Source organism: Xenopus laevis, chromosome 9_10S (genome assembly GCF_017654675.1).
Source record: "Xenopus laevis strain J_2021 chromosome 9_10S, Xenopus_laevis_v10.1, whole genome shotgun sequence".
Taxonomy (NCBI): Eukaryota; Metazoa; Chordata; class Amphibia; order Anura; family Pipidae; genus Xenopus; species Xenopus laevis.
Window position 1 is genome coordinate 113,680,154 of NC_054388.1, and position 12,086 is coordinate 113,692,239.

Consider the following 12,086-nt stretch of genomic DNA (forward strand, 5'->3'; position numbering starts at 1 on the left):
CAACAACTTTATCTTGACATCTATATGAGCAGCTTTATATCACTGCAGGGAGGCGGGGCCATGAGTACAAAGTCTCTGTCCTGCACTGTCTGTCCTGACTCCACACACACACACACTGAATGAAACCAATAGACACACGTGACACACTCCGCTCAGGACCAATGCGCGCCCCCGACTCCTCCTACTCGCGCCCCTGCGCCACTTCAGCTGCTTTCACTTTCGGAAGCCCCAACCTGCGGACCAATATCTACTTAGCGACCAGTGACGTTTGCCTAATTGTGATTTTTGGTTGGCTGCACCGTGTATGTAGGCCGGCTGACAGCGAGCACAGCAGACATAGTTGTCTGGGATTGAGGGATTGAGAGTCAGAGCGACAACATGAAGATCGCGCTGGTCCTGCTGAGCCTCCTGGCACTGACCCTGGCGGAGAGTAACATTAGTGAGTGTGGCACCGTCCTCTCTCCCTACTATCTCCTCTTTAGTCTATCCCCTACTCTCCTCTCTCCCTACTATCTCCTCTTTAGTCTATCCTCTACTCTCCTCTCTCCCTACTATCTCCTCTCTAGTCTATCCTCTACTCTCCTCTCTCCCTACTATCTCCTCTCTAGTCTATCCTCTACTCTCCTCTCTCCCTACTATCTCCTCTCTAGTCTATCCCCTACTCTCCTCTCTCCCTACTATCTCCTCTCTAGTCTATCCTCTACTCTCCTCTCTCCCTACTATCTCCTCTCTAGTCTATCCTCTACTCTCCTCTCTCCCTACTATCTCCTCTCTAGTCTATCCTCTACTCTCCTCTCTCCCTACTATCTCCTCTCTAGTCTATCCCCTACTCTCCTCTCTCCCTACTATCCTCCTCTCTAGTCTATCCTCTACTCTCCTCTCTCCTAACTATCTCCTCTCTAGTCTATCCCCTACTCTCCTCTCTCCCTACTATCTCCTCTCTAGTCTATCCTCTACTCTCCTCTCTCCCTACTATCTCCTCTCTAGTCTATCCTCTACTCTCCTCTCTCCCTACTATCTCCTCTTTAGTCTATCCCCTATTCTCCTCTCTCCCTACTATCTCCTCTCTAGTCTATCCTCTACTCTCCTCTCTCCCTACTATCTCCTCTTTAGTCTATCCTCTCCTCTCTCCCTACTATTTCCTCTCCTACTATCCTCTCTCCCCTACTATCCTCTCTCCCCTACTATCCTCTCTCCCCTGCTATCCTCTCTCCCCTACTATCCTCTCTTCTCTACTATCCCCTCTTCTCTACTATCCCCTCTCCGCTTCTCCTGACCATTATCTCATCTGTCCATGACTGTGTGCAAGCTCTTGGGTACAGTGTCTTCTCCCTGGCTGGGCTGGATATAGACAGCTCCCTGGCCCGGGCTCAGTATATTAGCCAATTAGACTGAGAAGGCTGAGGGCCTGGATCAGGGAATAGAGTGTAAGCTCATGGGGTATAAATTCTGCTTGGTGGTAGAAGTAAGGATAGACAGGGAACCACTATGCTCCTGACTGCTCATCACTTTCACTATATGTAATGGGAAATGCCTTATTCCCAGATACTAGGGGCCCTACAATCATGTTGCAGTGGGGCCCTGGCCCTTCTAGTTACACAACTGAGCAAACTCCCAGGCTTGGCCCAGAGAATAGAGTGCCAGCTCTAAAGACAAGGCTAGTGTATGCCATTATTATATGGGTACCCGGAGCCGTGGGAATAACTGTGTGACTGTTTCTATGGCAGTCTGGGGTGCAGGGAGTTTCCCAATAATCACATGAGCCTGGGAACGTTCTCTTTCACTTCTGCACAATCAGTAACACTGCGCCTGCGTCTGTCTGGGGGGGGGGTGAGGAGCTGATAAAGGCTCAGTGATGAGCGCAATTTTTCCGCAAAGTTTCACCACGAAAATTACCCAAATTTGTTGCACGTCAAAAAACATTTTTTGTCACCCATAGACTTCAATGCATTTCTTCATTTCTTGAATTTTCATCTAAGTGAAACGGGTCAGATTCACCCATCAAAGGAATTGTTGCTTCTGAATCTGAGCCGAATGCTGAGGATCAATTGTAAATTCACTGAACACTTATGTCCCATGTGACCCCCCTTATAGTCATTGACTAAAGATAGCCATAGACGGGCACATAATGCTGCCGATATCGGTCGTTTAGTCCAATTTGTAGGGAGGCTTCCGACGGGTCTTTCCGATCCACATCTGACATATCGATTGGGAAGGTTTGATTTTTCTCCAGACCGACCCGTCGGAGGCCATTTCGCTCGTCATAATCTGATCGTTCGGCCATAGGGCCAAATGTTCAGATTACCCCCGATATAGCTCTGCCGTTAGTGGCATATCCGGGAAAAGATCCGCTCGTTTGGGGATGTCACCAAACGAGCGCATCTTATAGTGTATGGCCACCTTAACTCAGAGTTAGAGAGCTGAAAAGCAGGAAGTAGTGTTCTGGCTATTATGTTACAAAAAAAGTCTTTAATTCTTGGGAACAATCTGAAAACAACTGCATTGAAAAAAGTGTTTTGAAGGTGAACATCCCCTTTAACAGTACATGGATCCAATAATATTTTGGATTGAAAAATAAATAAATAATTAATGTAAATGACAAAAGTGCTTAGAAATAGCCCCCTCATCAATTTTATATTCACTTATTTTAAAGGTTTACTTATCCTTCTACTTACCGCCCTAAAAATGACTCTTCTACTCACCTGCCCTCACCCTGACTCTTCTACTCACCCTGACTCTTCTACTCACCCACCCTCAACTTGACTCTTCTACTCACCCTGACTCTTCTACTCACCCACCCTCAACTTGACTTTTCTACTCACCCTGACTCTTCTACTCACCCGCCCTCACTCTGACTCTTCTACTCTTCTACTCACCCTGACTCTTCTACTAACCAGCCCTCACCCTGACTCTTCAACTCACCCACACTCACCCTGACTCTTCTACTCACCCACCCTCAACTTGACTCTTCTACTCACCCGTCCTCACTCTGACTCTTCTACTCACACTGACTCTTCTACTAACCAGCCCTCACCCTGACTCTTCAACTCACCCACACTCACCCTGACTCTTCTACTCACCCGCCCTCTGACTCTTCTACTCACTCTGACTCTTCTACTCACCCGCCTTCACCCTGACTTCTACTCACCCGTCCTCACTCTGACTCTTCTACTCACCCTGACTCTTCTACTAACCCGCCCTCACCCTGACTCTTCTACTCATCCGCCTTCCCCCTGACTCTTCTACTCACCCACAATCAACCTGACTCTTCTACTCACCCTGACCCTTCTACTCACCCGCCCTCACCCTGACTCTTCTACTCACCCACCCTCACCCTGATTGTGCTCAGAGGAAAGTGTGCCAGGCCGGGTGATTATCTAAAGAAGAGATCAGAATCACTAGCGGGTGGCTAAGTTGGCTTCAGATTAAAGTGTGGGCAGAACATCATTCATGGGGTCACCAAACTTTCCTGCTGCCTGTGTCTCTTGCTGAGCAGTATGGGTAGTATGATTCTGGCAAATGCACTCAGTGCTCAGGTGAGGGGGCAAACACTTCCCACCAGGGAATCCATCCACTTTATCACTATGTAATGGGAACGGTGTTGAGGATAGATGTAGGGGTGAGGTCACAACAGAAGGGGCTCGTTCCCCTAACCTGACCCGTGGGTGTCCCTGCGAGTCCATACAATCGACTATGGAGTAATACCTAGTGTCCTGCCCCGGGGTCTGTGAATTTCCTATTGGAATTGCCCTGAATCCCACCATGTGATTGGAGGTTACCTGTATTAACTGCTTACCTGCCGTAGATCATAGAACCTGCATCGCTGGATGGCCAGTATCTAAGATTGTGCCAGGGAGCAGGTTGTGCACTTTGTATAATACAAATAGACTATAGAATAATGGCAAGTGCCTTACTTTACTCTGAATTGGGATGGAAAATAAGTTTACTTGCAGAGGTGCCTGCCCCCTGGGTGCCAGAGTAAAGTACACGCTGAAAGGAAACCCCCCCCCCCCCCCAAAAAAAAATATTTGTGTAGCGGCTGTCGCAGCTGCATCTGTTAGATCTGCCCTGGCACAGACAATAAAGGGCACAATAACCATAGACAGACAGTAGCCCCTCCAATCAGATGTGGCAGCAGAGCAAGAAGCATTCCAATCCTTCCAATGTGCTGGAGTGCCAAGCTTCCCAAAACTTACTCACACAATTGCCATCCCGGTCTGTAGAATTGCTGCCTAGAGAGAGACGTGCAGTTCCTCTGCTCCTCTAAGTGCAAGAAGTGGGAAATGAAAGGAGAATGAGTCCCGATAAGTCTATAATTCAGTAGAAGCAGGAAAAGCAATTCCTTTATTTTCCACAAGGGGGAAGAGAAGAGCCACTTCGTACCCATCCCATCTGCTGCTCTTTCCACTTTCATCAACTGTCATTTCTAACTGCCTTCCCTTCATTTGCTGTGGGGGAGGGGTAGATTGTATGCAGTTCTTTTCTATCAGTCAGCATAGATACTGCAGCAACTGGCATCTCTCAACTTTACTTTGGCTCTTGGCAGATGTTGGGAGTTGTAGTATTTGGCCCAGTTCCCCCAACCACTGGTCTCAGGTGCTTCTGTCTCTGCCCCACCCCCCAGGTCCCCCGGTGGTCAAGGTTTACACTGCGGAACCAGTGGACTTTGGCAAAACTAATGAGGTGATCTGCTACGTGTACAACTATCACCCTCCTCGTCTGGAGATGAGACTGGAGAAGAACGGAGTAGAGATCCCCGACTGCAAACAGACCGACCCCTCATTCCAACATAACTGGAAATATTACACCACGAAGAGTACCCACGTGCACATCGACAAGGGGGATAAAGTGGAATGTGTGGTCTCCCACAATGGGAACCCCTCCAAGAAGTACAGACTGGGTAAGGGTGGTCTTCATTCAGCAACAATACAGAGCAGTGTGGGGGATGAGTAAGAGGAGTAACGGGTACAGGGTATGTGAGTAAGAGGAGCAGAGGAGTAACGGGTACAGGGTATGTGAGTAGGAGGAGCAGAGGAATAACGGGTACAGGGTATGTGAGTAGGAGGAGCAGAGGAATAACGGGTACAGGGTATGTGAGTAGGAGGAGCAGAGGAGTAACGGGTACAGGGTATGTGAGTAGGAGGAGGTACATGGAGCTTGAGTGTATAATTCTATTAAATAGACTCAAGGTAGGCAGACGGCACTTCTGGAAGAGATTTATTGGGGTGGCTGCTGTAAATCCTAACGCGTTTCGGGAATTAATCCCTTAGTCATAGATTAATTCCCCAAAACGTGTTAGGATTTACAGCAGCCACCCCAATAAATCTCTTCCAGAAGTGCCGTCTGCCTACCTTGAGTCTATTGAATGTTAGCAGTGTGGATACTGCTTGATAGAGCACCTGGACGAGTACAAGTGGTGAGCAGTAGCGGTCTTTAACTTTTTTTTCGATCTGTATGATTCTATTAGTTATGAGTCTATTAGTTATGAGTCTATTAGTTATGACTATTAGTTATGACTATTAGTTATGAGTCTATTAGTTATGAGTCTATTAGTTATGAGTCTATTAGTTATGAGTCTATTAGTTATGAGTCTATTAGTTATGAGTCTATTAGTTATGACTCTATTAGTTATGAGTCTATTAGTTATGAGTCTATTAGTTATGACTCTTATTAGTTATGACTCTATTAGTTATGACTCTATTAGTTATGAGTCTATTAGTTATGACTCTATTAGTTATGACTCTATTAGTTATGAGTCTATTAGTTATGAGTCTATTAGTTATGACTCTATTAGTTATGAGTCTATTAGTTATGACTCTATTAGTTATGACTATTAGTTATGATTTTATTAGTTATGAGTCTATTAGTTATGAGTCTATTAGTTATGAGTCTATTAGTTATGAGTCTATTAGTTATGAGTCTATTAGTTATGAGTCTATTAGTTATGAGTCTATTAGCCAATAGGGATCACCTTTATACCACTTTGTTATTGTTTTATTTCAAAAGGGTTGCCCTGTCTCCTTTATCTCTAACCCTTTATTCTTTTCTCTCCCACAGACATTTTCTGAGCTGCGACTAGAAGGTGAGTGAAGCTCCGGTGCAGCACGTGGCGCATTACTGGGGCAGATAAATGGGGCAATTACAGATAAAGAGAATAAGGGGCGGAGAGTTGGGGAGGGGCTGTGGTGAGTGGGGGAGGGGCAGAGGTGGGCTTTGGGCTGCAGGACATTTAACTCTTTCTTTCTCTTTTTCCAGGTGCAGCTCAAGATGTGGGCGGGATAATAATTCCAACCAAGTCCCCGCCCACTTGCATTTCCTATAATAAAATTAATTGCCGCTGGGGGAGGGGTAACCTTTACCTTTTTTTAACCGTATATTTTTTTGCAAGGGGGGGGTCGGCAGCAAGTTTGGCGCGCCTCATTTTTGCGCACTGGGTATGGCGGCAGTTAAGAGCCCCTGCCTTATAGGACCAGGGCCGAGTGTAAAGTGAATCTGCCCCCATGACTTTGGTGTCAGGTATAACAGGTTCATTTTACACTCTATCACCCCATAAATCATATTCCCCCTCCCCCCTGTATTATATAAATATACCCCAAGTTACTGGTGTGTTACCCTCTACGTACTTACCCCTGGGCAGTGTTGATTTATACTCAATCTATACATGTGCTTCCTAGTGACACCTAGTGGGTCACTCGTGTAACTGCAGATACCTGTGGTTATTGGTTGGAATGAATGCGCATTGCTGCCCCCTTGTGGTGTAACTGTGCTCCAGCCACAATTTAGCCCCACTCTAGCCACTCCCACCCTTTCTCATCCAATCACTGATCTCTATATATACAGCAGGGTTTTAATCTATATATACAGCAGGGTTTAATCTTTCACAGCTCAAAGGCTATTACAGGAGGGATGTCCCAGCATGCATTGCATTTTACAGCCAGAGATGCTGAGGCAGCAGAAATTCCTTCCCTGTGTTATAACAATGGCTCCTAAGACTGTCCTTTTTCTGATTGGTGTGTGCTCTAATTGAATTGAATTAATTGAATAAATTACCTTTTAAACTACTGGTAGCCCCGCTTTTTATTCTGCTAAATGCACTGTTGATCACTGTTGTCCTTGCTGCACACTTTAAAGGGCAAGTTCATCCTGTTACTTTTCTAATTTGCATTTGGTGTCTCTATTTATTGTATCTCACCCTGCCTAGTAACTCAGTGCAGTGGAACACTGACTCCCTCTACTGGGCACAGAGAGCCATTGCATCTGATAAGTGATTTAGGGTTCAGCTCAGTGATGCTCCATCTAGTGGCCAGAGGCAGTAACTGCAGCAGTGAGTGACTTAGCAGCAATCCAATGTATCAAGTTAAAAAACCTTAAAGGGGACATTTCATATAATATTCATATTCATATATAGTAATCATCCATCTCCAAAACGTGTAATGATGCAGAAAAAAAACTGTTTTGAAAGCAATTTACCTGCTAAAACTGTCATATCAGAGCTGCCAAGAGATCCTTACTGCTCAGAGTCTAAGCTGAATTGAGGTGTGGGTGTGTCTGTTTGTTCTCTCACAGGAAGTGGTCACAGCATTGACTGACAGGCTGAACTCAAGGAGGACCCCTCCCACTGCCTGTGCCTGTTGCTGCTGCACAAAGCTGTCTTAGCTGCTGCCTGATCTCGCTTTTCACAGCTAAAGATTGTGGGTCACTTACAAAGGTGTTCTTTGCCATTTCCACCATATCATCCACAGCAGATTACATTTGCCATGCAAGTATGTTCCAAAATATTTGATGATCTACACTAATTAATAAACATTGTCGTTTTATGTGGGATAAAAGCTACAAAGAGTTATGGTGAGTTTGTGACCCCTAAAAACCATATTAAAAACATATATTTTTGCAAGTGCAGATTCTGACGAATCCAAAATTGTTATGTCTTTCTACTCCAAACTGCCCAAGTGCAACGCTAATCTAAAGGCAGCTGTTTTGATGACATTACAGAAAATCGCCTAAAAATATTGCAGCCTGAAACACTACTTTTTTTAAGCACAATTCTTCTATATCTAAATGAGTATAACGGACTGGTATATTCTTATATTTTACACTAAATGTCTCCTTTAAACACATCAGCAGCTAGCAGGACCTGATAGGGAACTGAAGCCTGTCTGTGCTTGTGTGACTGCAGGGCTGTGATTGGCTGTCCCCCTCCTACTGTGCTTCTGGCAGGGACCGTTAGGACACGCCCACCCCTCATGTGAAACACAGACAGGGACCAGAGAACATCTATAGGGAGCTCCAATAAAGGGGCTATTTTTATAGATAATATTAATGTTTAGCACCATGTAAAAGCAGCACCTTATATTACTTATAAATTAGTTTTTTTCCATTTATCTTATATGTCTCCTTTAATTACAACATTGAATGGCAAGGTGTCATTGTGAGGTTCTGCCACCAGGTGGCGCCATGGTACCAGGAATAAATAGAGTGAGTTTTCAGTGCAGTTGTGTTTCTGGCCGGTTTTACCATAAACTTCCTTGAACTGCAGCTTGTCTGGAGGAAGATGTGGCCACAGAGGGAAGGTTTGTGGTGAGAGAATAACCACAGCGCTGCTCTCTAACAGGATAATGAAGGGATTATGGTGATATTTACTACAGCCTGTGGCTTCCAGGTGCCTCTGAACTGCAAATACCGGAATCTCTAAGGAGTAGCTCTGCCACCTCTCCTTATAGTCTCATGAGTGATACTCAGAGTTCCCTGTATAACTCAGCCTGCAGCCTTGTGTCTTTATATGGTCACAGAACAACCCCTCAGTGACTTCTAATATCCTTATCATTTACAGTAGGGGGTACATTATCCCTTATAATACATGAGTGATACTCAGAGTTCCTGTATAACTCAGCCTGCAGCCTTGTGCCTTTATATGGTCACAGAACAACCCCTCAGTGACTTCTAATATCCTTATCATTTACAGTAGGGGGTACATTATCCCTTATAATACATGAGTGATACTCAGAGTTCCCTGTATAACTCAGCCTGCAGCCTTGTGCCTTTATATGGTCACAGAACAACCCCTCAGTGACTTCTAATATTCTTATCATTTACAGTAGGGGGTACATTATCCCTTATAATACATGAGTGATACTCAGAGTTCCCTGTATAACTCAGCCTGCAGCCTTGTGCCTTTATATGGTCACAGAACAATCCCTCAGTGACTTCTAATATCCTTATCATTTACAGTAGGGGGTACATTATCCCTTATAATACATGAGTGATACTCAGAGTTCCTGTATAACTCGGCCTGCAGCCTTGTGCCTTTATATGGTCACAGAACAACCCCTCAGTGACTTCTAATATCCTTATCATTTACAGTAGGGGGTACATTATCCCTTATAATACATGAGTGATACTCAGAGTTCCCTGTATAACTCAGCCTGCAGCCTTGTGCCTTTATATGGTCACAGAACAACCCCTCAGTGACTTCTAATATCCTTATCATTTACAGCAGGGGGTACATTATCCCTTATAATACATGAGTGATACTCAGAGTTCCCTGTATAACTCAGCCTGCAGCCTTGTGCCTTTATATGGTCACAGAACAACCCCTCAGTGACTTCTAATATCCTTATCATTTACAGTAGGGGGTACATTATCCCTTATAATACATGAGTGATACTCAGAGTTCCCTGTATAACTCAGTCTGTAGCCTTGTGCCTTTATATGGTCACAGAACAACCCCTCAGTGACTTCTAATATCCTTATCATTTACAGTAGGGGGTACATTATCCCTTATAATACATGAGTGATACTCAGAGTTCCCTGTATAACTCAGCCTGCAGCCTTGAGCCTTTATATGGTCACAGAACCCCTCAGTGACTTCTAATATCCTTATCATTTACAGTAGGGGGTACATTATCCCTTATAATACATGAGTGATACTTAGAGTTCCCTGTATAACTCAGCCTGCAGCCTTGTGCCTTTATATGGTCACAGAACAACCCCTCAGTGACTTCTAATAGCCTTATCATTTACAGTAGGGGGTACATTATCCCTTATAATACATGAGTGATACTCGGAGTTCCCTGTATAACTCAGCCTGCAGCCTTGTGCCTTTATATGGTCACAGAACAACCCCTCAGTGACTTCTAATAGCCTTATCATTTACAGTAGGGGGTACATTATCCCTTATAATACATGAGTGATACTCAGAGTTCCCTGTATAACTCAGCCTGCAGCCTTGTGCCTATATATGGTCACAGAACAACCCCTCAGTGACTTCTAATATCCTTATCATTTACAGTAGGGGGTACATTATCCCTTATAATACATGAGTGATACTCAGAGTTCCCTGTATAACTCAGCCTGCAGCCTTGAGCCTTTATATGGTCACAGAACAACCCCTCAGTGACCTCTAATATCCTTATCATTTACAGTAGGGGGTACATTATCCCTTATAATACATGAGTGATACTCAGAGTTCCCTGTATAACTCAGCCTGCAGCCTTGTGTCTTTATATGGTCACAGAACAACCCCTCAGTGACTTCTAATATCCTTATCATTTACAGTAGGGGGTACATTATCCCTTTTGATACACAAGTGATATTCAGAGTTCCCTGTATAACTCAGCCTGCAGCCTTGTGCCTTTATATGGTCACAGAACAACCCCTCAGTAACTTCTAATATCCTTATCATTTACAGTAGGGGGTACATTATCCCTTATAATACATGAGTGATACTCAGAGTTCCCTGTATAACTCAGCCTGCAGACTTGTGCCTTTATATGGTCACAGAACAACCCCTCAGTGACTTCTAATATTCTTATCATTTACAGTAGGGGGTACATTATCCCTTATAATACATAAGTGATATTCAGAGTTCCCTGTATAACTCAGCCTGCAGCCTTGTGTCTTTATATGGTCACAGAACATCCCCTCAGTGACTTCTAATATACTTATCATTTACAGTAGGGGGTACATTATCCCTTATAATACATGAGTGATACTCAGAGTTCCCTGTATAACTCAGCCTGCAGCCTTGTGTCTTTATATGGTCACAGAACAACCCCTCAGTGACTTCTAATATCCTTATCATTTACAGTAGGGGGTACATTATCCCTTATAATACATGAGTGATACTCAGAGTTCCCTGTATAACTCAGCCTGCAGCCTTGTGCCTTTATATGGTCACAGAACAACCCCTCAGTGACTTCTAATATCCTTATCATTTACAGTAGGGGGTACATTATCCCTTATAATACACAAGTGATATTCAGAGTTCCCTGGTTTTTGGGTGAGGCCGGGATGTTGCCTGAGACCTGAGGGCACAATACTGAGAAGTGAAATTCCGGGAGCTCAGGGAAAGTCCTGTGACGTTGCTCATTGTAAGGAAAATAAGGAATGTGTGACACAAGCGATGGGGGCGGAGCCAGGTTAATGGGGCACTTCCTGGTGTTCAGGTAAATAGAATCAAAGGTGAGGGGAGAGAGAGAAGGGGAATATAATGGGAGCTGCACAGAAGAGAAGAGGCAGGAGAGGAGCTGCCAGTCGCACTTTACATCATATCTCTTGCCCTGTGATGTCATTATTAATGACACATTGTTCTGTGTTGGACAGGTGGGCGGAGTGTGGGTTCCCGGCCAGTACAGTGACCCCTACATACTGTACCCCAACATCTGAAAAACAGAATAAGGTGCAACAAGATTTGCTGCGTGTAGTGCAACGAAATGTGTTTAACCACGCCCATTCTATGACCACACCCCCTAATTACCATGTCCATTTTACAAAATGTGGCAGCTTATGAAGGTTTGATCACATTTCTGGGAGTTTTAATGCAATGTTTTATGTTATAACCATTTGGCTAATGAAGGTGTAATTGCCCTTTAAGCTGCGAGTCTCCCTTCTCAGAAGCGACTTGTTTATTTTAAATAGTTACAAATGTATCTAAGTGCAGGTGCTGAGTCTTCATTTCAGAAACTTCATATCTTTTTCTGGAAGCCGCCACCCATCACAACCGCAGGGTCTGCTCCCTCTATAGTTACACCAGCAGTGGCAGCAATAATAATAATAATAATAATAATAAAGAAAACAAAGGAGACCAA

General features: G+C 44.4%; 1 protein-coding gene across 1 annotated transcript; it reads left to right on the forward strand.

The window, feature by feature from the left end:
• Window positions 1-366: 366 nt before the first annotated feature.
• b2m.S (beta-2-microglobulin S homeolog) lies at window positions 367-7,061 on the forward strand. Its single transcript, NM_001088531.1, has 4 exons — window positions 367-439; window positions 4,625-4,900; window positions 6,058-6,082; window positions 6,256-7,061. The coding sequence occupies exons 1-3, from the start codon at window positions 379-381 to the stop codon at window positions 6,066-6,068; spliced, it is 348 nt and encodes a 115-aa protein (NP_001082000.1). The 5' UTR covers window positions 367-378; the 3' UTR covers window positions 6,069-6,082; window positions 6,256-7,061.
• The last annotated feature ends 5,025 nt before the right edge of the window (window positions 7,062-12,086 follow it).